At 48.0% G+C, this 24969-nt stretch overlaps 2 protein-coding genes across 9 annotated transcripts; one reads left to right on the forward strand and one right to left on the reverse strand.

Annotated features, from left to right (window-relative positions):
* DET1 (DET1 partner of COP1 E3 ubiquitin ligase) lies at positions 1 to 22220 on the forward strand. 7 transcript variants are annotated; one of them, XR_006179808.1, is made up of 6 exons: positions 1 to 89; positions 694 to 1805; positions 4719 to 4909; positions 6556 to 6747; positions 10523 to 10882; positions 22162 to 22220. XR_006179808.1 is itself a non-coding variant. In XM_042875734.1 (5 exons), the coding sequence occupies exons 2-5, from the start codon at positions 723 to 725 to the stop codon at positions 10710 to 10712; spliced, it is 1656 nt and encodes a 551-aa protein (XP_042731668.1). In that variant the 5' UTR covers positions 1 to 89; positions 694 to 722; the 3' UTR covers positions 10713 to 11017. The 7 variants fall into 7 exon arrangements, 4 of the variants coding, with proteins under 4 accessions (XP_042731668.1, XP_042731671.1, XP_042731669.1 ...); XR_006179809.1 differs by lacking the exon at positions 22162 to 22220 and adding an exon at positions 11062 to 13596; XR_006179810.1 differs by lacking the exon at positions 22162 to 22220 and adding an exon at positions 9123 to 9492 and having other exon boundaries at positions 10523 to 10591.
* Positions 21515 to 24959, reverse strand: MRPS11 (mitochondrial ribosomal protein S11). 2 transcript variants are annotated; one of them, XM_042875738.1, is made up of 6 exons: positions 24900 to 24959; positions 24692 to 24784; positions 24483 to 24572; positions 23790 to 23919; positions 22316 to 22381; positions 21515 to 21857 (listed from the first exon to the last, which is right to left on the reverse strand). In XM_042875738.1, exons 1-6 carry the CDS (start codon positions 24950 to 24952, stop codon positions 21750 to 21752), a joined length of 540 nt encoding a protein of 179 aa, XP_042731672.1. In that variant the 5' UTR covers positions 24953 to 24959; the 3' UTR covers positions 21515 to 21749. The 2 variants fall into 2 exon arrangements, with proteins under 2 accessions (XP_042731672.1, XP_042731673.1); XM_042875739.1 differs by lacking the exon at positions 24483 to 24572.
* Positions 24960 to 24969: the final 10 nt, after the last annotated feature.

The following is a 24969-nucleotide window of genomic DNA, read 5'->3' on the forward strand; positions in this document are numbered from 1 at the left end:
CGGAAGCGGACGGTGAGGGTGACGCCTTCTCGCCGCCGCTGTCGCGGTGCGTCGTTGTGTGGTGGCGGAAAGATGGCAGCGGCCATAGAGTAAGCGGCGGCGGCGGGCCCAGCGCCGGGCCCCGGTGGTGAGCGCGGCCTGCGCCCTTTGTAGGCACCGCTACGCCGTGGCCTCCACGCCCGGAGGGTTCCGAGCTCTTCCGTGCCCCCAGGGCATGGTCCTGAGCCGCGGTTTCCTGCGGGGCAGAGGGAGAGCGGCCCCCCGTCCCCAGCCTCCAGTCAGGCTTCTCCTTGGGGCTGCTGTCCCCTCGGTGGCCCACTGGCTGCCCCGTTCCCCCTGCCTTCATGCCCTCCCTGGGCTCCCTCTGTCCCAGCTGCAGGCTGCCCCTGGCTGCTCTCACCCCGTTCCCGGTGTTTGAGTGTCCCTGTGGCATCCACGTACGTGTGCTGCCTTCCTCAGCTCGATCCTTTCCTGCGCCCTGCTCTGCAGCAGGCAGCTCTGCAGACCCCATCGCCTTGCTGGGTTCCCTCTGGGTACCTCCCACTGTCCCTGTTACGTCCCCACTGAACCCTCTCTCCCAGTCTCTCTCCCGAAGGTTTTCAGCTGGCCCCCTCCCTCAGGGGGTTGCCCAGAACTCCATCTCTGTAAACAGCCTTGGTGAGGTCCCACAGTGAGTGTGTGTGCCATCTGCAGCAGGGTGAAGATGAAGTAGTGCTCTGACCATGGACCATGATGCCCCCACAATCAAGCCCCGCCGCATCCAGAACCAGAATGTCATCCACCGCCTGGAGCGCCGTCGGATCAGCTCTGGCAAGGCCGGCACCCACTGGCACCAGGTCCGAGTCTTCCACCAGAACGTCTTCCCCAACTTCACCGTGGTCAACGTGGAGAAGCCACCCTGCTTCTTGCGCAAGTTCTCCCCCGATGGACGCTACTTCATCGCCTTCTCCTCCGACCAGACATCACTGGAGATCTACGAGTATCAGGGCTGCCAGGCGGCAGAGGACCTCCTGCAAGGTTATGAGGGGGAGATCCTGGCTAACGGCAATGACCAAAGATCTGTCAACATCCGAGGGCGGCTCTTTGAGCGCTTTTTTGTCCTGCTCCATATCACCAATGTGGCCTCTAACGGGGAGCACCTGAACCGTGAGTGCAGCTTGTTCACTGATGACTGTAGGTATGTCATCGTTGGCTCTGCTGCTTACCTCCCCGAGGAGCCGCACCCGCCCTTCTTTGAGGTTTATCGCAACAGTGAGTCGGTGACCCCCAACCCTCGCTCCCCTCTGGAAGATTATTCCCTGCATATCATTGATCTCCACACAGGCAGGCTCTGTGACACGAGGACTTTCAAGTGTGACAAAGTCATCCTCTCTCATAACCAGGGGCTGTACCTCTATAAGAACATCTTGGCCATTCTCTCCGTGCAGCAGCAGACGATTCACGTCTTTCAGGTGACACCCGAGGGGACTTTCATCGACGTGCGGACAATCGGCCGCTTCTGCTACGAGGACGATCTGCTGACGCTGTCTGCGGTGTATCCCGAGGTGCAGCGGGACTCTCAGACAGGGATGGCAAACCCCTACAAAGAGCCCTTCATCAATTCTTTGAAGCACAGGCTGCTGGTGTACCTGTGGAGAAGGGCAGAGCAGGACGGCAGCGCGATAGCAAAGAGGAGGTTCTTCCAGTACTTTGATCAGCTGAGGCAGCTCCGCATGTGGAAGATGCAGCTTTTGGATGAGAACCATCTGTTTATCAAATACACTAGTGAAGATGTGGTCACACTGCGGGTAACAGATCCTTCACAGGTACTGCCTGCCACCTGGGGCTCCCTGTTGCTTGGGGGCAAGCGCTCTTGGGCAGGTTCAGTGCTGTTCGGAGCAGCATTTCCTAGCTGAGCCTGTGATTGTTCACTGGATGTGCTGTTTAGGACCCCATTACTTCATTCTTGTGTGAACATTGGACACCCTTGGTATTGAATAACTTCAGTGTCTTTTGCTCTCCTGACTTCACCACATTCTTCACAACTGAAAATGAGACAGAAAAGATCTTAGGCATTATTGAGTCCCCTTTCTCCAGGGATTGTTCCCTGTGCTCACAAGTGCTTCACGGTGCTCTTTCCCTCCTAAATCCCCAGCTGATTTTTTTAGCTGCTATTTCATGTAATGCACTTGCATTGTAGAGGTAGTCTCTCCCTTTTCTTCTGCATCTTCAAGCATGTTTTTCAAATATAATATCTCCATTTTTCACCAGTAGAATTACCTTTTCTATTCTGCCTACGTACTTACTCTATCAAGCTTCTGTCAGAGCTAGTATTTATGATCTCTCCAAATTGAAGTAGCAGCTCTTAAATCTAGCTAATGTGCCAATTGCTTTTCCTTTCTGTTTAGTACTAAAGAAGTCAAATCAGAGTAAATGTAGCTCAGACAGTGCTGGGTCCCTCCAGGCTTTTCACCATCCCACATGTTGATCATCTCTTTTCACCACTGTTGCTGTTACTCAGTTTTTGAGCTATGTGAAGCTAAGCAAGACATTTTTCACATTAACCTACTTTAGTCTTTTAATCTGTGCTTTGTTTTTGTTTGTTTTGGCAGCATTTGGCAAAAATAATTAATAAATCTACTGCTGAAGTTTGTCAGGTAGTTCCCTAGGTGTTTGTTTATCCTTCCTATCCCATCCTTCCCATCTTGCTGGTTCCAATACTTAGACCTTAATGAAACGAGCAATAATTCTTTGTGACCATGATTTCTCTTTTGTATTTGTTTTGGGCTAATTATTTTGGGAGAGAATAAAAGAGGCTAAAACTGTTTTACCCACTGGTGTAGAATGGAGTGTCTCAGGAACATGAAAGCTTTGTGGATGTGGCTTGCAGTGTGTAGCTTGTTGCTTGTATCCAGAGTGGTGTTCCTGATCCAAGCCTCAGGGCACCCCCATGTGAGTGTCTGTGGGAGTGTCAGCTCTGCTCCCTGCTGTGGTTACCAAGGTCTTTGTGCCTGCTTTGCTCCAACCTGTTCTTGACTTGCTTCACCTGAAGGTTACTTTCAGACGCAAATTGTGGCTTGTTTGCGCTCTTCCTCAGGTGATGTATTTTCTGCTGAAGGAAAGCATCTTATTTCTTCTTTCTTTCAGCAGAAAATTCCAGCTGTGGAGCAGCCTGACCTGCCTGAGTTCAGTCTTGGTGTTGGGGCTTCGTGAAGAACACTTTGGTCACAGAATACCTAAAGCTCCCATTTTTTCTTTCACCTATCAGTGCAGGACATGGGTTTGGTCTGATTTCAGGATCTTTCTTTAGGCTCTTCTGTTAAGGAGGCTGAGGAAGTTCCTGTTTACGCTTGCAGGTTGCCTGTGCACTGCTGTGTATGTCTAGTTTGGGGGTTGTTGTTTTTGGCCTGTGTTCCAGCTTTGCCAGCTTTGCTGTGTGCTTTTTGTAACAGCTTCCGCTGCCTGTGCCGCGCTCGTGCTTTGTCTGCGTCACAGGTGCTGCTGAAATGTAGGAAGGAACATTTCTGTGGTTGAGGGCATCCTGTGTTAACCTGGCAAAGGAACTTCTTTATTTAAGGTTGGAGGAGATTCCCTGCAGTTTTAAAAGATGTAAATGGTTTCTACTTCTGCTGTTTCCTCTCTGCTTCAAAGCTGTATTTCAGAAGGGCTTTCCTTTCCTCAGGCAGTCATTCAGTGAGTAACCTCATTCAGTGTGCTTCATTTTAACATGTGGGGGTCGGGTTGTACGATCACAATTTATTTTGGGGCTGTCAAACAAGTGAACCTTGTGATATTTACAGATGGATGAGGTGGGCAGAGTGCCTGCCGTCATCGCCGAGCATTGATTGGGAGCGGGATGTGAAGCATTCACAAACGGTGTTTATGAGCAGAAGACTTACCCAGATCTGTGCATGTGCCCAGTGAATTAGCTGCATTTGAAGCAGGGATGGGCTTTGTGGTGCTGGAAATCTAGCCCTGTCCTATCTAATAACAGCTACCTTTGGTGACCAAGAACTGCCCCTTCCTGGTGAGCTGGGAAAGTCCTTTCCCTTTGTTGCAGTTGTGCTGGTACAAATGTGGTGTTTTTCCCCACCTCTGCCTTGTTGATGCTGTGAAGCACTGAGATTGCCAATGTACAGCACGGCGCCTGAGCCTCCTTGCACGAGAATGATGGCATTAAAAAGAAGTTGTTAATGTCTTTCAGATTTTCATTCCTGTGTCAGCAGGGTATCAGGAGGGTCCAACTTTTTGTAGGCAGTGGTGTGGTGCACAGCACTCTGAATGGGCTCATCCCTGTGTGGTGGAAATACTAAGAAGAGAAAGCAAATAATTTCTCTGCATAAAGGAAAGGATGATTTGTTGCCAGCTAGCACTGGGTTTAAAATCATTTTGTCAGCAGGAACGAAAATTAAATTTGGCACTTCAGAAAGCATTTTGGATTTGGTGGAGGGCAGAGAGGAAGAGAAAACAGAAATATTGACATCCAGTTTGAGAAGAAAAATTGGAAGCCCATTCAGTTGTGGTTTTTTTCCATAAATAACGACATGGCAGTAAACAGGTGGATAATTTGGTGCCTGTTGAGGTATTTGAGTAGCAGAAGGGATTAGTATGAAGATGTGAGATTCTCCTGCTCTGCAAAGACGTTTGGGTAGGATCTGTGGCAGCACATGGGGAGGAGGAAGGGCCAGCTTCCCTCTGCCTGCTCTCTGGCTAACCCTCACCTCTGCTTCTCTCCCCAGCCTTCATTCTTTGTCGTGTACAACATGGTGAGCACGGAGGTCATAGCCGTGTTTGAGAACACGTCCGATGAGCTGCTGGAGCTGTTTGAGAACTTCTGTGACCTCTTCAGGAACGCCACTTTGCACAGCGAGGCGGTTCAGTTCCCCTGCTCTGCTTCCAGCAACAACTTTGCCAGGCAGATCCAGCGCCGGTGAGCCATTCGGAGCATGCTTTATACCATGTAGACACGCTCAGCCCCGTCAGCTGAAGGCTAGTATCAAACAGCCACCCTGAGAAAAACAGCTCCTGTGGTCGCTGTGTGATGTGAGGGGCTGCCTGGGACCTGCTCGTCTCGCAGCCTCGTGCAGCTGGTCTCGAATTCCACAGTATCTGTCTTTGTACAGCAAGGAAGAAGGCAGTGGTGCAGTTCAGTGCTTAGAAGAGAAAGGAATTTTAAAGGCAAGATATTGCTGGCTCTCTTTGAGCGGTACCTCCTCTGGAGTTCATTAAAACAGTGCTGCCCAGGAGCTTTGGGCCCCATAGATAAGATTTATCAAGATGCTACATCGTCTAATTGGATGTATTTTGCCAAGTGGCCTTCTTTAAATTTAGTGTGCAACAAGCTGTGTTCTGTAACAGCAGTAAACAGCTTGTGATTCTCACTGAACTCTGCTTGGAGAAAGGAAATGGATCTGCCTAGACTTGTTGTGAAAACTGAGCAAAATATCAAAATATCCAGGGTTTCCAGAATGTTCTTTAACAGTCAAATGTGGTTTTAATGAGGCAGAGTGTGTTGTTTCTCTTGGAATGTATTTTTATGTGACTCAGGGTGTTTTGTTCTTCTAGTGACTTGTTTGACATCATCCAAAGTACTTGGCAGTCACTCATGGCAGTGAAGCTTCGGCTGATTTTAGTTTCACATCCCATAAGTAAGAGGAAGTTGACTGTAGCATCGTGGAGCTCCCTGTCACAAAATCCCTATTGCTTAGGGGAAAAAAAACAAGAACGAGGGAGCTCAGTGCAGGCACCTAAAGAACAATTTCTGCATTGTGCTGAAATGTAGAGGAGAATCTGTTCATCCACTCGACTGTAAGAACGTGTAACAGGAATGTTTAACTTAAGTAGCCGAGTGTAATAATGCTGTATACACAGCAAGCTGGCTTTTGGCTGAGTGTTTCTGTTCAAAGGGAAACAGTTTACTGACTGTGGTGTGTGACGTTGGTGCAGCTGATCTGTCTGTTCTTGCTTGTGGAAAGCTCAAATTTTATTTGGAACAAGAAATCCAACCTGCGTTTGTCTCTTTACCTGGAAGAGCTTTGAGCTCGCTGTGGCTTTGAAGCGCGTTCTGCTTCTCTTCAAGGTTCTTCCTCATCTCAGGTTTCTCCCTCTATGTGTTTAAAACACAATGGCTAGAGAGGGAGGGGGGATTCTAGAGTCAACCTTAAGGGCTCAACTGTTGCTGTGAAACACGCTGGCTTTTGCTTATGCTGTTTACAGGCTTTGTGGCAAAACTTGGATTGACTGATAAGCTGCTAATCCACCTCTCCCTGTTTCTGATCCTGTTCATTTCCTGTACTGTGGTGCAGCTGAGGCCAGACCTTGTGGATAGGCACGGTCTTGTCCTTCCATCAGTTTGGACTTTCAGAGCAGAAACAGTAATGATGAGGGAGGATAAAAAGGTCACCAGAGCTGGTTGATGGTTGAATCACTCTGATACATCTTTGGAAGTGAGCTGTTCTAGTTCTTACACTGCTGCTGCTTTTCTTTCTCTATCAGTTTTCCTCCTTTTTTCTTTTTTTTTTAAATCTGTTCACCTGTGGCCTTTGTGAGTAAAACCTGCTTCTTGGTTTGCTTCAGGTTCAAAGACACTATTGTGAATGCCAAGTACGGGGGACACACAGAGGCCGTGCGGAGGCTGCTGGGCCAGCTCCCAATCAGTGCCCAGTCGTACAGTGGCAGCCCGTACCTCGACCTCTCCCTTTTCAGCTATGATGACAAGTGGGTGTCTGTCATGGAGCGGCCCAAGACCTGCGGTGATCACCCTATAAGGTACGAAACAGGTCAAGCAGCTGTATGTGAGGAGAAAGGGGAGCTCTAAATCACCTGTGAAATCTGCAGAAAGAACAGACATTGGTGCCTTTCTCTCCCGACATCCTTTGGCCAGGGGGTTTATTTCAGTAGTTGCACAAAGCTTGGCCAATCTCCTTGTGATAAGTCACCTTATATGTGTGGGAGAGCCCTTCAGGCTTTGTCACTGAGCTGCCTTATGGAAGATTTGGGTGGTAAAGAGTGAGCCTTTTTCCATATGAATGCTCTTGTTCCTCCTTCTAGAGCAGTTCAGCCCCCCTGTGTGGGCTGCAGATATGTTTCTGGGTGCTTGCTAGCCTTCCTGTGCTGGAAGGATTCTTTCTGAGCACGTAGGGTTAACTGGTAAGGATCACCTGGTTTGTCCTGTGACTAAAACATTGTCTGGCTTAGGTGTTATTCATAAAGCTTCTGGTATTGATTTTGCTATTTTCAGACTTCCTTTTTTTTCCCTATTTGCGTTTCTCACCCTGGGAGCCGTACTCCTCTTCATGTCCCTCTTCTATTTGTGATCTATAGGAAATTTGTTTCTGTAGTAGAAGTTTAGCCAGGTGTAAAAGCCATTCTGTGCCTCTTATGTCTGAGTCTTCATTGCTGGCAGAAGGAAGAACTCCAAGCCTGAGAATAAGGATGTTTGCAGTGCTTCTTTCAGAAACACCGTGACTATTTACTTCTTTTTGTTGGCTGCAGCTATGGTGGCAAGCAGTAGTGGTTAAAAATTCAGCATCCCCTGCCTGAAAGGCTCAAATCAAAGGGGCTGAGTTCTCCAGGCAGAACAGGCTTTCCACTTACACTGTTGCAAAAGAGAAATGAACCTACGCTCGAAAAACAAAGAGAGCCTTCAATGTCTAAGTGCTTTGTTTAGCAACTGGACGCGTGTTGGGGGCTCCGACAGCCTCAGGAGTCCATTCTGGATGGCTTCCCAAATTTATTTTCATCAGTGCATCCTCAAAACCTGATTTCATGTCTCCCCTGGCTCTGACTCAGGTGCTAGGGATCTTCTGATTATTCCTGTGCTCTCAATTCCCAAATTATGTATATTTAATTGATATATATATTTTTTTTCCCCTGCCCGTATGATTTGGTTTAATCTCCAGCTCCCATGCTATCTGCAGAGAAAAGCCTGCCCTTTCCCCCTTGTCATGCTTGACGTTGGGAAAACTTGCAGGGCAATGGTTGTCTGCCAGCACCGACCTGCGTAGGGCTCCTGCAGACAAAAGGGAGCAAAACCTCAGTCATTTGCTGTGGTTACCGTCTTTGTAGTAAACAAAGCAAAGTGCCACCTTTCCTCCCTCCCTTGAGCAACGCGGCATTTCAGAGCCAGAGCTTTGAAAGCTCAAAGCTGTGCAGTCAATTAGGACTTGAATAGGGCCTGGGAGCAGTGGGGCTCCTGGTTTTTGGGAAGTAAGCAGAAGACCAGGCGCTAACCTTAACCATTCAGTAGCTGAAGTAGCACTGCTGTGTTTCTCACATACGAAACAAGGGGATTAATAAAATAATACTGCTGCCCGTTGTGGTTGGAAAGCTTGGAAATGGGGGGCGGCGGGATTTGTAATGTAAGTCCTCTGACTGGCTGCAGTGCAGAGAGCTTGGGCAGCGACGGGTGTTATGGACTGCATGTATTTCCTGGCAGGACATCTGTGAGATGAAGGCCTCTGTTTTACTCACCAGTTTCAGCACCTCTGTGCCTGGTGCTCTTTTGACCCGTGCTGCTTTTCTGTGTTCGGCAGGTTCAGCCCTCTGGCTACTTGAGAGGCCAGTAGTGGTTTTGCTGTCAGGCGGGAAGGACTTCAGGTCCCCATCACTGCCATTTTCCAATATCTTTTCAGGAGGCTTGAAGAAAAATTCAGTGGGTGAAATGATGGGACTTGTGAGGAAGAGGCTCTAACACAGCTTTACCTATAGCAGGGGGTCTCTAAAATCCATCTAGATGGCTAATAAGGAGCCATTTAACCAAAAAATTGGTCTGCAGATAAATCTTCCATTTTCATATGGTTTGAAAAGGCTGGTCTTGCTGTTTCTGTTGACATACAATTTTATATTGCAGTGCCTAATTTATCCCCAGAGTAAGAGCCCATGGAAATGGCCTCTGATTGCAGAGCACTTTTAAAAATAGATTTAAAAATACCAAACTGAACACATCTCTGAGATTACAGGGAGCTTCATCTTGAGTAGTAAATTATTGTGAATTGGGGAGAGAGAGGAGCAGACCAGGGACTATGCTTTATTTAAAGAATGACCCTCCACATACCCAGCCTTGTGTAGGAGGGAGAGGGCTTTTAAAAAGCCAAATACCAAGATTGTGACTCTCTTGCTGAGTTCTTGTGTGCAATTTTCAGGCAGAGCTGGCTGGCGCTTTGATTCAGAGGAAGAGAGAGGAGAGTGGCCCTCCAGGAAGAACATGAGGATCTCAATAGGCTGTGCTGTTAAAATGTGGAGTATGTCTGCTCCTGAAACAGCATTGCCTGTATCTGTCATCACCTGTTCTTTCCAGGCTGAGAGCTGAGTGCATTGTATTGCTTGCCAGAAGTGGGGGGAAATGTGCTCTAGTATTAAAAGCATTCTCTGTGTTAAAACCAGAGGAAAAATGCAAAATGTCCACGTCCGCAAAGCGATGGTGGAAAAGGAAAAAGCTGGAAGACAAAATGGCAATTCTGTTCCCGAAACTGAAAGGGCAGAGAAAATGCTCTAAGGGGATGAGTTCTTCAGGTGAGAACTTGAGTCCTGTCAGCTGGAGCTCAGCTGCCTTGTAAAGGTACCAAATCCCCCAAACCTCTGCTGTGTTCTTGGGAAGAGTGGGATCGTTGCAGAGAGTCCCCTGTTCCCACAGCAGCTCAGAATAATGTGTAAGGTGGGCTTATATCTGCTACAGAAAGCGAGCCAGTCCTCTAGTATGCAGAGAAGGTTCAAGAAGCAAATGGCTTTCTAGACTTTGGCTTTTCACTGCATTGCCTCATCCCCTTGGCAGTGCTGAAGCTGTGTTCCAGAGCTCGCCTATTTGGAGACACAAATGTGCTTCCTCAGACCGACAGCCAGATTTATGGGCACCAGCAGAAAAACACATCCATTTGCCTTTACCTCTGCCCTTGCTGTGATTGTCTGTTGAATGCTGTCCACCAGACACTTCCTGCTCAAACTTTCATCTTGGTGATTTTTGTTGTTGTGTTTGGAAATCTATCAGGATTTGCAAAGCCTTGTTTGAAGTGTAAGGTGGAATATGGCACTGTGGAGCTGAACTGGATCCAGGTGTTCACTTTCCTCTGTTGAACAGGGATGTAACTAAGCACAAGCACAGCAGCATCCTGACAGCAGCAGGAGAGGGAAGGGTTGGCCTTACAGCTGGAATGAAGGCCATTGCTAAGGGAGGCAAGCTCCATCCTGTACAGTATATCTGCCATAGGCATCAAGCGGAGCAGCTTGCATTAAGAGAGTATAGAGAGTCAGCACACGTGGGCTCTGAACCAAACTTACTTTGCTATTGTAAAGTCAGCTAAGTCCACCAAAATGAAGACAGAATTTTCTGACTGAAAGGAATAGAAGTCTTTTTCTAGACAGTGAAAAACTAGCTGCCCCAGGGGGGACTCTCCTCTGTCACCAAGAGCCAGACACCCAGCTGAGGATCTCCTGCCACTGAGGGAGTACCAGAAACTGAACAAGGCACTTGTCTCAGTTTGTGAAGAGTCCAGATGGCAAAGTCAATAGTCAGGAACAGCCATAATTGACTTTCTCTTCCTTTCAGATTTTACGCTCGTGATTCTGGCCTCCTGAAGTTTGAAATCCAGGCGGGACTCCTGGGGCGGCCCATCAATCACACCGTGCGACGCCTGGTTGCGTTCACCTTCCACCCCTTCGAGCCCTTTGCCATCTCGGTGCAGCGCACGAACGCGGAGTACGTGGTAAACTTCCACATGAGGCATAGCTGCACGTAGGGCAACGCGTGGGCAGGGCAGCTCTTCTCCTCGGGTCTGGGCCTCTGCCACAGACAGACCAAAGCCAGGCACTCACACCTTCTAGGAAACCAAACCATCGATCGTGTCGAGAGATCTGACCTGGGAGCTCCCACCTGCCGGCATCTCGCAGTGCCCTCAGCTGTGAAAAGGTGATCTGTTGAAGTCAGACCTGCAAATATTTCTTCTCGCTCTTTTCGTACTGCAGCGGTTCCCACTGCGTTAAGCACTGCTGTTGTTCCCTATTCCTGTTGATGAACAAAGTGTAGCTGAGGTTTGTTTCTCGATTTCCCAGAGGCATGTCTGTTTTCTCTCCTGTTGTATGTCTTAGGATGGCAACCATGGAGCTTTGCAACATATTTGTGGAGCGCTCCCTTCTGCACTGATGCTTTCCTACTTTGTCAAGACAAACAGCCTGTCCTAGAGGGAATGGATAGAAGCCACGGGGAGAGCTTAGAAATACAGCTACCTGTATTTGTATCACCAGTATTACCAGGGAAATGAAATCCTGTTCTCATCCACACCATCTACTCACACGATTTTAATATGCAAGAGGTTAGGAAAAAGCTGTGAGAAATCATTGGAACTGAGAGAGATGAGGTGTATTCCTGACTTTTATGCAAGTAATTTAATCTTTGTGCCTTAGTATCCATAAAGCCCCCTAAGTGGAAGGTGGTAAGTTAGTACCACAAACCTGTGCAGCTGATTGTGTCTCTGGCGCATGAAAAAGTGGGCAACAAGGAGGGAGGGTGGCTGGGAGGAGTTTGGAGAATAACAGCAGCTCCTTGCTCTTCTTGAAGGGTTTCTTTCTGCAGTGTGGATGAATCCTTATGGGCATCTGCAGGCTTGCTGCTGAGCAGAAGGGAGTCCCAGCTGCTGGCACCCTTCTGTGTGCTGGAGAATGACCGTGGAGAACTAATAGCATTTGGGTTTTTCCAGGAAGGAGGGAGGAGACCTGAATTACTGTGCATTGCTGCAGGTTTGCAGTTAAGAGATGAGTTTGTTGACTTACGTTGCTTACCTATCCCTGTTTGATACGCTGTTCTCTGTGAGAACCCTTTTGGGTATTCCCAGGCTTCAAAGCACAGCTGGCTGGTGCGTCATGTTCGGCGTGGTGCTGAGTGGACCACTGCAGTGTCTATGCTGCCTAGAAATTAAGCTCCTAGGTGTAATACTGTTTGTCCTGTTAGTTGGTGTGGCCTGCCCTCCTCTGTTAAAAACGGAATTCTTGGTTGCAGAGCAGCGTTTGTGTTCTGCTGCACACAGACTTGTGACTGTGTGCTATCAAGCATTGCAGCCATCCCACGTGAGCTACAGAGGGGACATCAGAAAATTGGTGCTTGTGCACGGGAGACACCTACTTTAAATGACCCTGTTGGTGTCGTCTTTGGACCAAAGTGGGCTGTGGGTGATGTGTTGTGGCCGCATGACTGTGAAGAACAGTACTGATGTCATACAGTCATTTTGCATAGTAAAGCACAAGAAAGTAACTTTGTGTGTTGTTGGTGCCTGCATAAAGCATGAATGTGGGACCTTGCAGGGAAAGGTGGCTGAGGATCTTCAAGTCAGCCTTTAGTCTCTATTCTATGGTATTTACTTTCCCGGCCATGCTGAACTTAATTCTAGGACAAGATGCTGTATTTCACTGCTCTTTTTCTGGTTTATGCACTGTGGGTTTCTCAGGTCTTTCAGGAATGACTTCAAGGTTGGAAGACTGCTAATAGAGGGAGCATCAGGCCATGTGTGCTTTAGGTCTGGGTTCCTCTCCATCTAATAACACTATTTGTCAAGGTTTTAGGTTTTATCCTGTGATCTGTTCCTCAAATATTCAATTAAAGCTCCAAGTGGAGAATCATTTGCACATAGTAGATCATGGAATTATCTTCTTCCTGCACCACTCTCACATTTGTTCACACTTTCAGTATGAGACTATTTTTGTTTTCTCCAAAGCTCTCAGCAGCTCCGTTCAAGACTGGCTTTATGCCTTGATGTCAGCCTGGGAGGTCAGTGCTTATTAAAATAGCTCCCAGGTCTCTGTTTAAATGTTGTTTGTTTGGGTTTTTTTTTTTGGGTGGCAAAAATATAAAGCATTTTTATATTAGCATTTCTGCAGTAGGGGCTTTTGCCAGATTCAGGCTGTCCTGTGTGATGCAGAGAGCATGGCGTGGGTTGTTGGACTCGGGGCTGAGAGACCAGAGGTCTGCTCTTATTCTGCTATTAAATTGTTTTGTCACTGAGGGCAAATCTATTCCTGTTCCATCCGGTGTTTTCTTCTCTGTAAATGAGGCCAAAAACATATTTTCAGCTTTTGTAAAACGCTTGGAGATTCATGGATAAAAAGTGCTGGGTGAGTGCTAAGTATTTTCTTATTATGTTTGCAGACAAACTGATTGATTCATTCTGGGTACTAATTGCCTTTGAGTAGCATTGCAGATCCTCTGGTCGTGGCTGCTGCATTTTATATCTACAACAGAGTTAATTTTATTACAGAAATGCATTGGAAGAAAAAAGTCTCTCATACTTGAAATTTTGATTCTTTATTCATTAAAACAACAACAACAACAAAAAAGTGTGTGGTGGGGAGGGGGGGAGGAAAGGGCAAATATTTTCTACCTGATATTTTTCCTAGGCTAGGATGAAGATTTGTTAGCAGCACAACACAAAAATGGAATAAACAGAATTTGCTGTAAGAGCTCGATTTATTGTTTTTGTTTTCTCAGAACCTTAGTGGTGCAGCCAGGAGTCCCATTGTTAGGAAGAGATGGTAGGGATGTGTGCTGGGCTGTGCAGAATTATTACCCGCCAGTTTCTTGCTTCTTCCTGACGTCTGGAGTAGCAGTGTGCTTCCTACCAAGGGCATTGCTGTAGTTGCTGCAGATTTCTCATTCTTCCCTCCAGGAGAATGCTGGGGGAGGAATACTTGGCCTTCGGTTATGTTTTCCTCTTTTAATTTTATTGCTAGTCCGTCTTGCACTCAGACTCTTCCTTTAGTCCATTTTATAGCACTTGCCTAACCTTGTGGCCATGCTCCGTGATCAAGAGATAAAGATTGAGCTGTACAGATTGCTTGGCAGAAGTCATCACCTACCTATTGCTTGTTAGGGCACTTGCATTTTCCAGCTGTGTGCTGCTTCAGGCATGAAATATCTTCTGTACAACATCATGGCTGAAAATTTGCAAACGGTTCTGGACTGGGACCCCCTTGTAACCCACTGCTGCTTTGTGACCACCCAGCATTGTGCCTGTGTAAATTGGTTCCTGTACGCATCTGCAGTCTTGGCCCTGAGAGCTTCTTTGAACCTTCCTCTATTTTGGTGTGTGCAGTTTTCTGTTGCTTTCCTTTGGAGACCTTGAGCATGTCAGAAAGCTCTTGAGCCTGCGGCTCTTCAGAAAGGTACTAAGTGACAAGGAGATGCTGAGATGCTTGACTTTAATACCATGTTTGTTAGGTAGTGGAATCCCATCTTTATTACTTCTTGTGCTGCCTTTGCTTTAAAAAAAAACTATGTAATATTTCTTATATAAACTGCATTAGTCAGCAAGCCACAGAAATCCCAATAGAATCAAATCTGTGTATCCGTTAATGGCGTGTTCCTGCTCAAACACTCCTTCTGGTTAACCCTCCAGTCCTGAGCAGCTGTCCCTGATACAGCACCCTGATTTTCTCTGTGTTTTTGTTTTCTCAGAACCTTACTTTTGCTCACGTGCTGCTGTCTGTTATGCTTCCTTTGTTCTCTTTTGACCCAGCTGGAAGAACCAGATTTCTGAAGCTTTATTTCAGATTTCTGGTGCTTTCATATGTTTTTTTTAATTGTTTTTCATGTTTCTGTCCTCTTGATTGCTTTTCTGCCAGCTCTTCCTGCAGGATCTCTCAGGACTTTGGAAATGGAGATGATGTCTGGGAGGTACTGGGACGTGTGGCCCTCCCAACAGCTTTCCTCCTGGTGGGAGCCTTTATTAGGAAAGTCAGTCCTGTGGGCAAGCAATGGGACAGGATTTTGTGGGTTTGCTTTTGTGTTGCTTTCATAGTTGTTAGTGTCCCTGAATGCTTGTACTTTCCTGTCTTGTTAGTGTGGTTGTAAAAGCTTTGCTGGCCAAATACTTCCTTACGAGGAGGGAATGGTGAAAGGGCTTTTATATACCTTTTTTTTTTTTGTAGCCCCTGGGCTGCGGGGGCTGAGCTGTGCAGCCAGTCATTGTAGCAGTAACAGCCTGGCACTGCCTGCCAACTAGGCTGACTGCTCATCAGGCAGCAGCAGCCCCTGCTAGAGCTGTGTTCTGGCTGAGGTCTGATTAGCCTGTGTTTCTTTCAGGGTAGCAACCAGGGAAGAGCTGTCCTTATTGTGTAAGGAAATTAATTCTTAGAAAAATACTGATGTGGAAAAACCCTGAATTGCATATTCTTTTCCTGATGTTATAACATAATACCACACCGGCTTTAGACTAGCGTTCTGGAAATGAGTAACTTGTGGGTGACTACAGTGTTCCTACCAGAGAGAACTGAACAGGAGATGTTAGAACAGGGGCAGAGTGTCCCTGGTCCCAGCCATTTAGGGCTGGGGTGTAACATCTGGTTAGTGTTTTGCAAAGATACCGTGTGCACCTGTGTGTTAGAGGGCAGTTTTAGAGGAGATGGGACTGCTTTACAGCAGAGTGGCAGGGAGATGCTGGCTAGATGCAGGGAGAGGAGCCTGCTGGGGAAACTTTCTGAAAGGGGCAGCAGCACGGCGTTTGGCTGCCATGGAAGAAAATCCTACAAGAACTGCAGTGGAAATTCAGGGTGACACGGCAAATGCATTTTCTGCATTCCGCTTTGTTCAAGTACAAACTGGTGTCTTTGGAAGAGTTCACCTTCTGTAGATGACAGAATTTAGCCTTTTTAAAGCTGTCCTTAGCTTTCTTTCTTTCTGTGCCAGGCACGGACCAAAGCAGTCCTGGCTCTGCCCAGAGGATTCCCTGAGCCCCAGCTCTGGGCAGTGCTTCATCTCTCCCTGAAAACTATTCGCGAGCCAGTTCTCATCTGCCATGACCTCCATCCATCCCAGCGTGCTGCAACATGAGGAGGGAGGCAGAGCACTACGAGGACACATTGGATGCCCCAGGGCCCTGCCTCCATCAACCACATTTCTTGTATACGGGTCTGCTGAGGATGCACTGGTGGTGATGGCACTGAGCATGGAGCCTGTAGGACAGCCCAGCCCTAGGGACGACGGGACTATGGCTGTGTCAGCAACTGTGAGGCGTGAAGGGAGAGCGCTCCATGGGAAGCCCTGTCAAGGGCACTGTGATGTGATTTAGGGCGTGAAGAAGAGCGGTGGGCCGGTGTGTCCACCCAGAGCCTTCCTGCTGGCCATTTGATAGCTCCTCAAAGGCGCAAAATGGCGTGGGGCCGGATTAGATGTACCCTCAGCCTGAGCCGGGAGATATGGCGCTCGCCCTCCGCCTCCGGCCCTCTGGCACCAGCGCCGTCACCATGGCAACGGGGAGAAGCAGCCATCCGCATGGAAACGGCCTTGCTGCAACATGCAGCGAGTCGGGGGGAAAATGGTTCAAGTGGCAAGTTTGGAGGGGAGAGGGGCCCTGCTGTGTGGTGCTGGCCCCGATCGCAGTGCTGTGCGGCAATGGAGATCTCTCCTTAAGCTCTCTGGAACTGCCCCAGCACGTGCCCTCGCCATAAGGATGGCTTTTGTTGCCGCTGCCCTATTTTTTTTGTGTGTGTCTAGTCCTGAGGTCAGGGTGAGGCCCAGATGAGCTGTGCTGATAACCACGGGCAGTGTAGCTTAGTTACTGTTTCAGCCCTGGCTGAGAGTCCTTAATGCCAGCAAAATCCCTCTCTGTAAGCAGAAGGGGAAGCTGGCAGCCAAACAAGGTCTCCTGTAACATAGGGCAGAGCAATGTCGCGGCTGTGCAGTGCAGCTCTGGGCAGCAAGGTTGGAGCTAATCTCTCCCTTCCTCCCTCTCACTCCTTATCCCCCAGACAATGGCCCTGCCCACGCCAGCTCCATCCTCAGAGGGTTCCGATAAGGGCTGGGAGAGCAGCTCGGCTGCAAGGCTGCTTGCACCCATCTGGCTTTGTCCCAGTTTTACACCGGCCCCGGGGTGTGAGCCCACTCTCTTGCAGGGATTTCCACCAAAGGAGCAGCTTTGTCCAACATGTCTATGGGCAGATTGTCTCGCACCATCTCCCACTGCTGAGGCAGGCTGCTTCCCTGCTGCGTGCTTCACAAGGAACCCAGCAGGCTGCTCAGCGCTGCCCGTTTTCTTCTGGTGTTGGTTCTGACAGCTCAGGAAATTAGAAAATTTACTTGTGCTGTGGATGCAGCAGGAGCAAAATGAAAGGCAGCAGCCAGGTATCTGCAAGGGGCGGTGTGGGGGCCATTGCTGGCAATTAGGAGAGTGAGTTGTTTGCCTGCGGGTTGCTGTATGGAGAGATGAGAGCTGTATTTCACCACCTCAGCTTGGGGGCTGCTGCTGAGAGGCTGGAGGTGAACATATGTCTTTCTCCTGCCTGGCCCTGCGTTTTGTTACCTATGTGCAGCGGGAAGCCCGCTCTGCACAGGAGCAAGCAGAGGGAACAGGGGCTGAACGCTGGAAGCAGTAGTGATGTGGCTGTGAGGCATAGTGGATGTTTGTTCGACTTCTGCAAAATGAGCCATGAAGTGGTGTAGCACAGAGAATAGATTTTGGAGTGCCCTTCTTGTCTACCTCCAAGGTCCCCATCTTTGCTGGTTTCTGGGCTGGCAGATCTTGGGGAAGTTTTTCATGCCGTGTTTTCTCTTCCTGTATTTTTGTCTCCTCACTCCTTCTTTCTTGCCCCACCTTTTTGCTGCCCACACACCCTTGCTTAGCTCTCAGCCCCTCACACCCAACACTTTTTCCTCCTGCCCGGCTTCTCTACCAAACTGTAAACTGCTCCCAAGCAGTAGCTTTCGGGGCTCCCTAGCTGAGAAGAGGTCCCAGACCCATGCATATTCCTGCTCCTAGCTGTGGGGCATAGGAAGCGAGTTGTGAGCTCCAAGGGAACAAAAGGACCCCGCAAAGTGGCAGCAGCAGAACGGGAGAGCATCGCAGGGGAGGCGTGAGTGGTTGCAAAAAAAGGAAATACAGTGAGGCTGCATCTCCCCAAGAGGACCCTGCAGCCCTGCTCCATCGTGAGCCCAGGGACTTGGATGCTATTAGGCAGTTCATTAGTAAAACCTCTGAGCCGTTCCCGCTGCTGTTGAGTACCTATTAATGCCTCTTGAGGGGAGAGGAGAACAACGTGAAAGCACAAAATCTGAGGGCCCTTGATCTCTTTTTGGGCTGAGAGGTTGGGGCTTGGGCTGAGGGGCAGCTGTGGGGAGGAGAGGCTGTGCAGGGACGCGGGGCGTGAAAGCGGCAGCTTTGCGCATCCCTGATTATCTTGAAAGTCTGAGTGCAAAACATAACCCGACTTGAACTGCAACTTCTCAGAGCCTCCCGAGGGGCACGTTGGGGTTATAAACACCTAGTCAGAGCCCTGCTTCATGCCGAGTTCGAGCCAGGTATTCTTGCACCGTAGGGAAAGCAGGCAAAACCTGCACAGATGTCCCTGACAGCTGCAGCTGGGCTGCGGTAAGCCACCCCTGCTGCGACAGTTTATTAGCACTGCGGGGTCTGTCCCCTTCTCCTTGCTTGTGTATACAGTCAGCTGTTAAAGGACACTGACATCACTTAATTAATGGTTTAATTGAATCTCACAGAGGGATCGAAATTGGCTGCCTGACTCCTGCCACTGAGATGCTCGCGTAGGAAATAGTAAATCACCAATTCAGCAAATAAAGCTGCGCTCTAGGTAGAAAGTCCCTGTTGTAGGGGCGAGGGGAATAATTCCTCTTTGCACAGTAATATGCTATTAGAGATAAGTCTGGGGCTATTTTTTTCAAGCCACCAGGTGTCATCCCTGGCCAAGGGAAGAGTAACTGGGTTAGACTATCTCCCCAAGGCACTCATTAATGGGGAAACAGACCTGAGGTAGCGCTTTATCTCTAAGTCAGAACAGTTTTGTATTTCACCCCCCCTATAATGGAGGTACATGGTATTTTAAAATGAAGAGCAATACTCAAGAAAGGCCATGGTAGAACTGGGATGAGGCTTTGCAGTCAGTAGCACCTTCTGAGTTTGTTTTCAGGAGGGAAAAAAACAAAAGAAAAAGCTTTTTCTGAGAGTAGGGAATCAAAGATGAGCAGGAAGAGGAGGAAGTGGAGAGAAAAAATGTCCCAAAGCAACAGGAAAGCCTAAAGGGAGAGGATGTGACCCTAATGATGGTGCTAATGCTGTGGTCTTACTACTCCAGTAATTGCTGCTCAGGAGGAATGCGAGCCAGTAGAAAACAGTATTCTACCCAGGCACCAAGAAAAGCAATTAAGACTGGTAAATACCAGTGGTTGACTAAAACTAGGCCTTTAATTAATAGTTTCATATGAAGGGTAAGGAAATCATTAAGTGCTACTGGTGTCTATTAATTCCCTGCAAGAGGAACCACAATAGAGGATTTTAAGATTTCTTTCACAGTACAGTGTGTGCGACTGAGCCCTTGCATGAAGGGGGAGATCTTGCTTTGTGTAGTTGTGCTTTCCCATATCACTGACAGCTGCCCCTGAAGCCTGGATTTGCTGTGAAATAAACAGCTCAGACTGAGTATTTAGCTGGGACACAGCTTAGGGGCTGCTCTGTCAGGGCTGGAGTGAAAGCAGCTGGAAATGTAACCAGTTAAAAGGTGCACAACTGAAGCACTGTGCTGGAAAGCTTAGGGAGGATACACGGAACTGGAGGTTCAGAAGACAGATATTGCTTGCTATTGCAAGGACCTGGTCACAAAAGTGCGAAACATCCATCCCTTCTATTCAGGATGGAGAGAGCTAAATGAACATCAGTTGGAGGAAGGAGTAGAAATAGGTACCCAAACCAGGCAGAGTGAACAGGGAGATACAACACCCGCTGTCCTACCGGTGGCTGCGTAATCAGATATTCAGAAATACTCAGAAACTAAAGATGTTACAGAGCAGCCTCTGTACAGGGCACAGCCTTGATTCTAAGTGTGGATGAGAGAAAGATTTACTGTAGTTCTCTTTGATTCTCAAGGCATCCACCTACTCTTCCTTGAATTTCAAGAAGACCACGGATCTTTTTGTACTCTTGCTTGTTCAATCCATTCCACTGTATTTGTCTAACATGGGCATTTCTGCTGCATTGATGCAACAAGCAGCTTGTGGTACAGAATGGTAGTGTTTGGTTTTCTCAGTGTGTGTGATGCAGTGCATCACTGACAAGCCTGCCAGCACTGACTCGTGCTCCTCCTTTGTCAGGGCTACTACAGTGCTGTGCAGAAAGCAGTCTGCTGCGAGGCACTCCAGTGCTCATGGCTGCCTTTGCCAGCTAGCTGCCCAGAGAGTCAGAGTTAATCTTTGTGGTTCATAGTATCTTCTCCTTAAAAAGAGTAATATGGAGTCACTAGAAGCCCAGCCATGTTTCTGGAGCAACGGGGAAGCTCTTCTAGTCTGTCAGACATCTATGAAGAATCTCTCTTCCTTGCTGTCAAATTTGAGACAGCTCAAGGAACTTCCCTTCAAGATAACTTCTCCTCTATTCAAATTCAGACAGTTGGAGTAAGGTAAGGGATTCATCTGGATCTTATTTTATTCTCTTCTGTCAAATGCAACTCAACAGGCTCTTCTAAGCAGACTGATTTCTTTCAAAACCTGCTGTATGCCATTCAGCCCCATGAAGGAGGTTCACTGCCTTGTTGCCATGGTACCCTTTCTCTAAAGAGAAAGAGAATAGTTAATTATGCAATTTAAGAAACGAAGGAGGAACGACAAAGAGAAATAATAGAAAGGAAGATTCTGGGTTTGTGATAAAACTGCTGGCTGCACCAGAATACACTGTTTACAAGTGAAATGTTTGCCCAGCGTATGCTGTATGTAGCAAAGGACTGATTTTCGGGCAGCATGGATTTCAAGGAGCTGCCCTATGCTAGGCAGTGTGCTTTTGCCATCCAGAAGATCGAGCTTGTAGTCAGTTACTGCTGTTACTTTCTTTGGTTAACGTTCCGAAGAGACTCAGACATATTTGTTTGGCTGCAATTCTCTCTGGATGGAGGTAGGGCAGCAATAATACATCACAAATTCATGACAAGCCCATGCTGCCCGTGGATATACAGAAGCACAGTTCAAGATGAAAATGTTTTAAATCTTCTTGGCAGCAGTTTGTTGTTCTCAGGCCTAACCCCCTGCTTGCTTACCCCAGGAGCTCTAGCAAATCCAGTTTGTGGTGCACGAGGCAGAACCAAGGGGACTGCAAGCAGCAAACCTGGCACAATCCCAGCCCTTTCGAAGGACTGGCATTTTCCATTTGCCAGCAGCACCGACAGGCTGGCTACAATGTGATTGCAACAAAGCACCACAGCAGACCTTTGACAGTAATGGAATCTGACTGTGCCGCTCCACGCTGTGCGAATGGTGAGAGTCGCTTCACGCACACCACAATAAGCTCTGCAAGCCAGGTGGAAAAGTGTTACCCCATGCCTAGTTTCCAAATGTGTGCAGTAAGGGAAAGACAGAAGGAAGATGAAGTGACCCCATGCAGTTGTTTACTACAGAAGACTGAAGGAGATCTGATTTAGTACATAGCTAATGTTCCCCCTTGTACCTAACAAGAACAGTAATAGCACTGAAGGCTAGACAAGAGCCACATACTGTGGAAAGAGGAAGAGAGCAGCTGAGAAGCAATAACAACCCAAAATACTTCTAGAAACACAGCAGGAATGACTGTCAAAAGACCAACATTTTAATCAACAAACTTTACACACAAGAGGCTTCCCACTAAGGAATTACACGTATTCCTGCATTTACCACCAGCTTCTTCTACCCCTTGGGCTTCTAAGGCCCAGGATGGTCTTCTTAAAGCTTCTCTCATCAAAAAATTGCAGGGAGGATGGCTTTCCAACCCAGCCCCTGTTACAGAGCTAATACTGAACGCAGTGTCTCTTCCGTTCCCTTCTCACATCCGCCTGGCTTTCCGAGGGCGGCAGCCGTTGTGTGGAACCGGGGTGTTGTCGGTGATGGAGATGACCTCCAAACCTCCCATAGTCAGCCCCTTGATGGCAGCCTGGAACAGAGCAAGGCAGCAGATGATATACTATTATCAACACACTGCAGAGCACAAAAGGGAAAAGGCTGAGGGGCAAAAAGATTGGTCCCCTGTGAAAATCAGCTTTGCTCAATAGTTCTGCTTTGGAATTATCTTGTAGTATTAATATCAGAAGGAACAATTTAAACCTCTCTCTCCACTCCTTTCATCAGAATTCCCATCAGCTTTGGTGCTTAAGTGGCTAGAAAACAAATACAGCTTTTATTCTGTCTCCAAAGGAAGTGATTCTGAAATTTTTATTATTCTATGTTTTCTTCACTAGGCATTTCAGTGATGAATTCTTTGTATCACCTTCAGAAAAATAAATCAAGTTAATCGGTATTGTCATGAGACCAGCCTCAATTTAAAAGAGAAAAAAGACACAACGTGGATGATGTCTGAGAAGGAAAAAAATACGAAAGGAAACTGACACCTACTTTGCGTCCTGGCCCCAGTCCTTTCACCATGACTCGTACATGCAGTACACCTTTTCCACGTGCTTTCTGAGAAAGGAAGAACTGGTCAGTATTCTCTTTGACAAATCTGCCACTGTTCTGCCTCCCCTGGGCTCCTTCATTCCCTAGTATTCTTTAAGTAAAAATAAAAAGCAGGTGGTAGTGGATATGGAGAAGATAGATGGGGATCGCTGCACAGAACGAGACACCAGCAGAAAAGCAGCCCTGGATAAACAGTGGCAGTTTGAAGGAAACTTGTGTTAAGCTGTCAACTCTGCATACAGAGAAAGTCTGACATCAAACTATCCATGACCTAAAGACAGGACAGAAAATGACATATCCATGGATACCTGACTAACAAGGAGCATCTCAAAGCTGTTTTCCCTTATCTAATGCAGTGACTTTTATCTTGTGATCAGTGGATTCCTTCTAGAGGGTAAATGAGAAAAGCAGTCAAGCTTTATATTCACTGTGCAGGAGTCCACAGTGACAGTGTAAAAATTCTAGGGGCTTGCAAATTGAAAATGAAAAACACCTACTGTAAAGCAGAGCAGTGCTGCCACCAAGTGGAGCTCCTCTGGGTCTCAGTTTCTGTGTTCAGGTGCAATTAATCTACTACAAACTTCAACAGGAATAGGAACAAATCTGGCCAACCACTGTTATGCAGCTTTTATGAGGCTCCAATGAGCAAGGACTAATAGTGGAAGTGTTCTTATATTCCCCTGAATCAACCATAATAAGCTGTTGGCCAGCAGTGGCACAGAACACCTCTGACATGAAAGGTTCCACGTAGTTTAGGATGAGGATTTTCAGTCTAACCTTGCCTTACTTTGCTGTAATGAGAACTGTAACACAGCCAGCCTCATTTTTCCCTGTCACCTGGACACCTACATAGTTTTTTTTACATTAAATTGTATGCATCTGGAAATTACATCTATGTGGACATCACCTTCTCTGACTAGAAGTGCTGGCAGAAGCTCATTTCTCCTGTGGCAGAGAACAAATACAAAAAATTCAGCCAGTAATTACAGCCACTTCTCAATTCCCTACAGCACGAATTTAAACTGCTGCTGAGTCAAGGGCTTATATTTCCAAAATGACTGAGGTATGTTCCCTTTCAATGAAAGAGCTATGAAACGAGCTAGGAAATGATAGGCTACAAGTTACAGTCAGTGCTTGCACAGCTAAGCTCACTTTCTGAGCATTTTTATCTGATGTTTCAAACAGACTTTGCCAGTGTGAAGATGCTTGCTGTCAGCAAATGGCAGTGTGCTGCTTGAGTGTTAATGAGCAAAGGTCTGCAGTGCTGCTCATGAGCAAGGGACAGCAAAGTGAACAAGAAGCAAATTGTCTTCTGCCCTGCTCTGTTCTCCTGAATGAAGCTACTGCACTTGTTCCCCATGGACCCAGGTAGCACGGGGATGCAGGAGAGTGACAACAGGCAGTGCAAACTCACCGTTGCTGCCGCTATGCCAGCTGTCTGTGCTGCAATGGCAGTTGCCTTCTTGGCATTCTGGAAACCTTCAGTGCCACAGGATGTATGGGCAAACGGCCTGTTGTCAAAGCTGACCACTTGGATGTGGGTACTACAGCAAGAGAGGGACAAAAGAAAGAAAGAAGCTCGAAGAGGATTTTACTGTCATAATGCATGGCTCCACCACAGAACTTGTCTCCCTTCTCAAAGCCATATGATCTCTTTCAAGGCACATCAGTTCTACTCACATGGACCTCCCAGCAGTGAACTCTGGGGTTATGGTGGAGAATCCAAGATGGCAGAACCTTTGTGGACAGCCTGTTCCTACTGACTGTCCCAAAGATACAGCCAACCCTTTCACACACACTTCTCACAGTAAGCATTTTACCGTTTCCATTTCACAGAATCACAGAATGGTTTGGGTTAGAAAGGACCTAAAAGCCCACACTGCCCCAGTCCCCTGCTGGGGCTGGGTGCCCCCACCAGCTCAGGCTGCCCAGGGCCCACCCACCCTGATCCTGAGCACCTCCAGGAATGGGGCACCCACAGCTCTCTGGGCAGCTCAGGTTTACATTCTGTGTCATGAACTTCCCTGTTTTGTTTTGTTTTCTTTTTTTCATTTGAAATGCATAGCTTGAAGTGCATTGCACAGAACAGGAGAAGCTGTCTGCTCACTTGTTGTACGTGGCTTTGATGTGAGCTATCGGGATCTCTTCATACGTCTTTCCATCCCACCTCATGGAGTTCCTCTGCAGGATTAAGGGGCTGAGGAGCAAGACGACAATTAACAGACACCGGCTCTTTCCATCTGGGGAAGGAAAGAAGGGACGCAGCGACGCCAGAAGCCCCGTATTCCCGTGCGAGGCCGACGCCGGCCGGCTCACCTCAGCTCGGTGCCGCTCAGGCTCTCGGCCCCTTTCTCCGCCAGCTCCTGCAGCCTCTGCACGCCTGCGTGCACGCCGCGGCCTAGGCCGGCGCTGCGGGAAGAACGGGAAGCGTGGGGAAGCGAGGGCGCGAACGGCGCCCGGAGCTCATCCCGAGCCCACCGAGCACCGAGGAGCCCCGGACGCCGACATCCCCCCCTCCACTCACCCGCAGGCCGCGCCGCGCAGCCGTTGCCGGGCGATCGTCAGCGCGGCGTGCATAGTGACCCCGTCCCGCC

This window comes from Lagopus leucura, unplaced genomic scaffold (assembly GCF_019238085.1).
Source record: "Lagopus leucura isolate 7727_CA_CO unplaced genomic scaffold, USGS_WTPT01 Super-Scaffold_100015, whole genome shotgun sequence".
Taxonomy (NCBI): domain Eukaryota; kingdom Metazoa; phylum Chordata; class Aves; order Galliformes; family Phasianidae; genus Lagopus; species Lagopus leucura.

Bases quoted from the DNA above. Each gene is read 5' to 3' on its own strand.
- DET1 (XM_042875734.1), top strand. From the start codon at position 723: ATGGACCATGATGCCCCCACAATCAAGCCCCGCCGCATCCAGAACCAG. The intron at 4,910-6,555 runs GTGAGCCATTCG...GGTTTGCTTCAG, and splicing joins GCCAGGCAGATCCAGCGCCG to GTTCAAAGACACTATTGTGA. The intron at 6,748-10,522 runs GTACGAAACAGG...TCTTCCTTTCAG, and splicing joins TGCGGTGATCACCCTATAAG to ATTTTACGCTCGTGATTCTG.
- MRPS11 (XM_042875738.1), bottom strand. From the start codon at position 24,952: ATGCACGCCGCGCTGACGATCGCCCGGCAACGGCTGCGCGGCGCGGCC. The intron at 23,920-24,482 runs GTGAGCAGACAG...CTCTTGCTGTAG, and splicing joins ATCAAAGCCACGTACAACAA to TACCCACATCCAAGTGGTCA. The intron at 22,382-23,789 runs GTGAGTTTGCAC...TTCCTTTCTCAG, and splicing joins CTGGCATAGCGGCAGCAACG to AAAGCACGTGGAAAAGGTGT.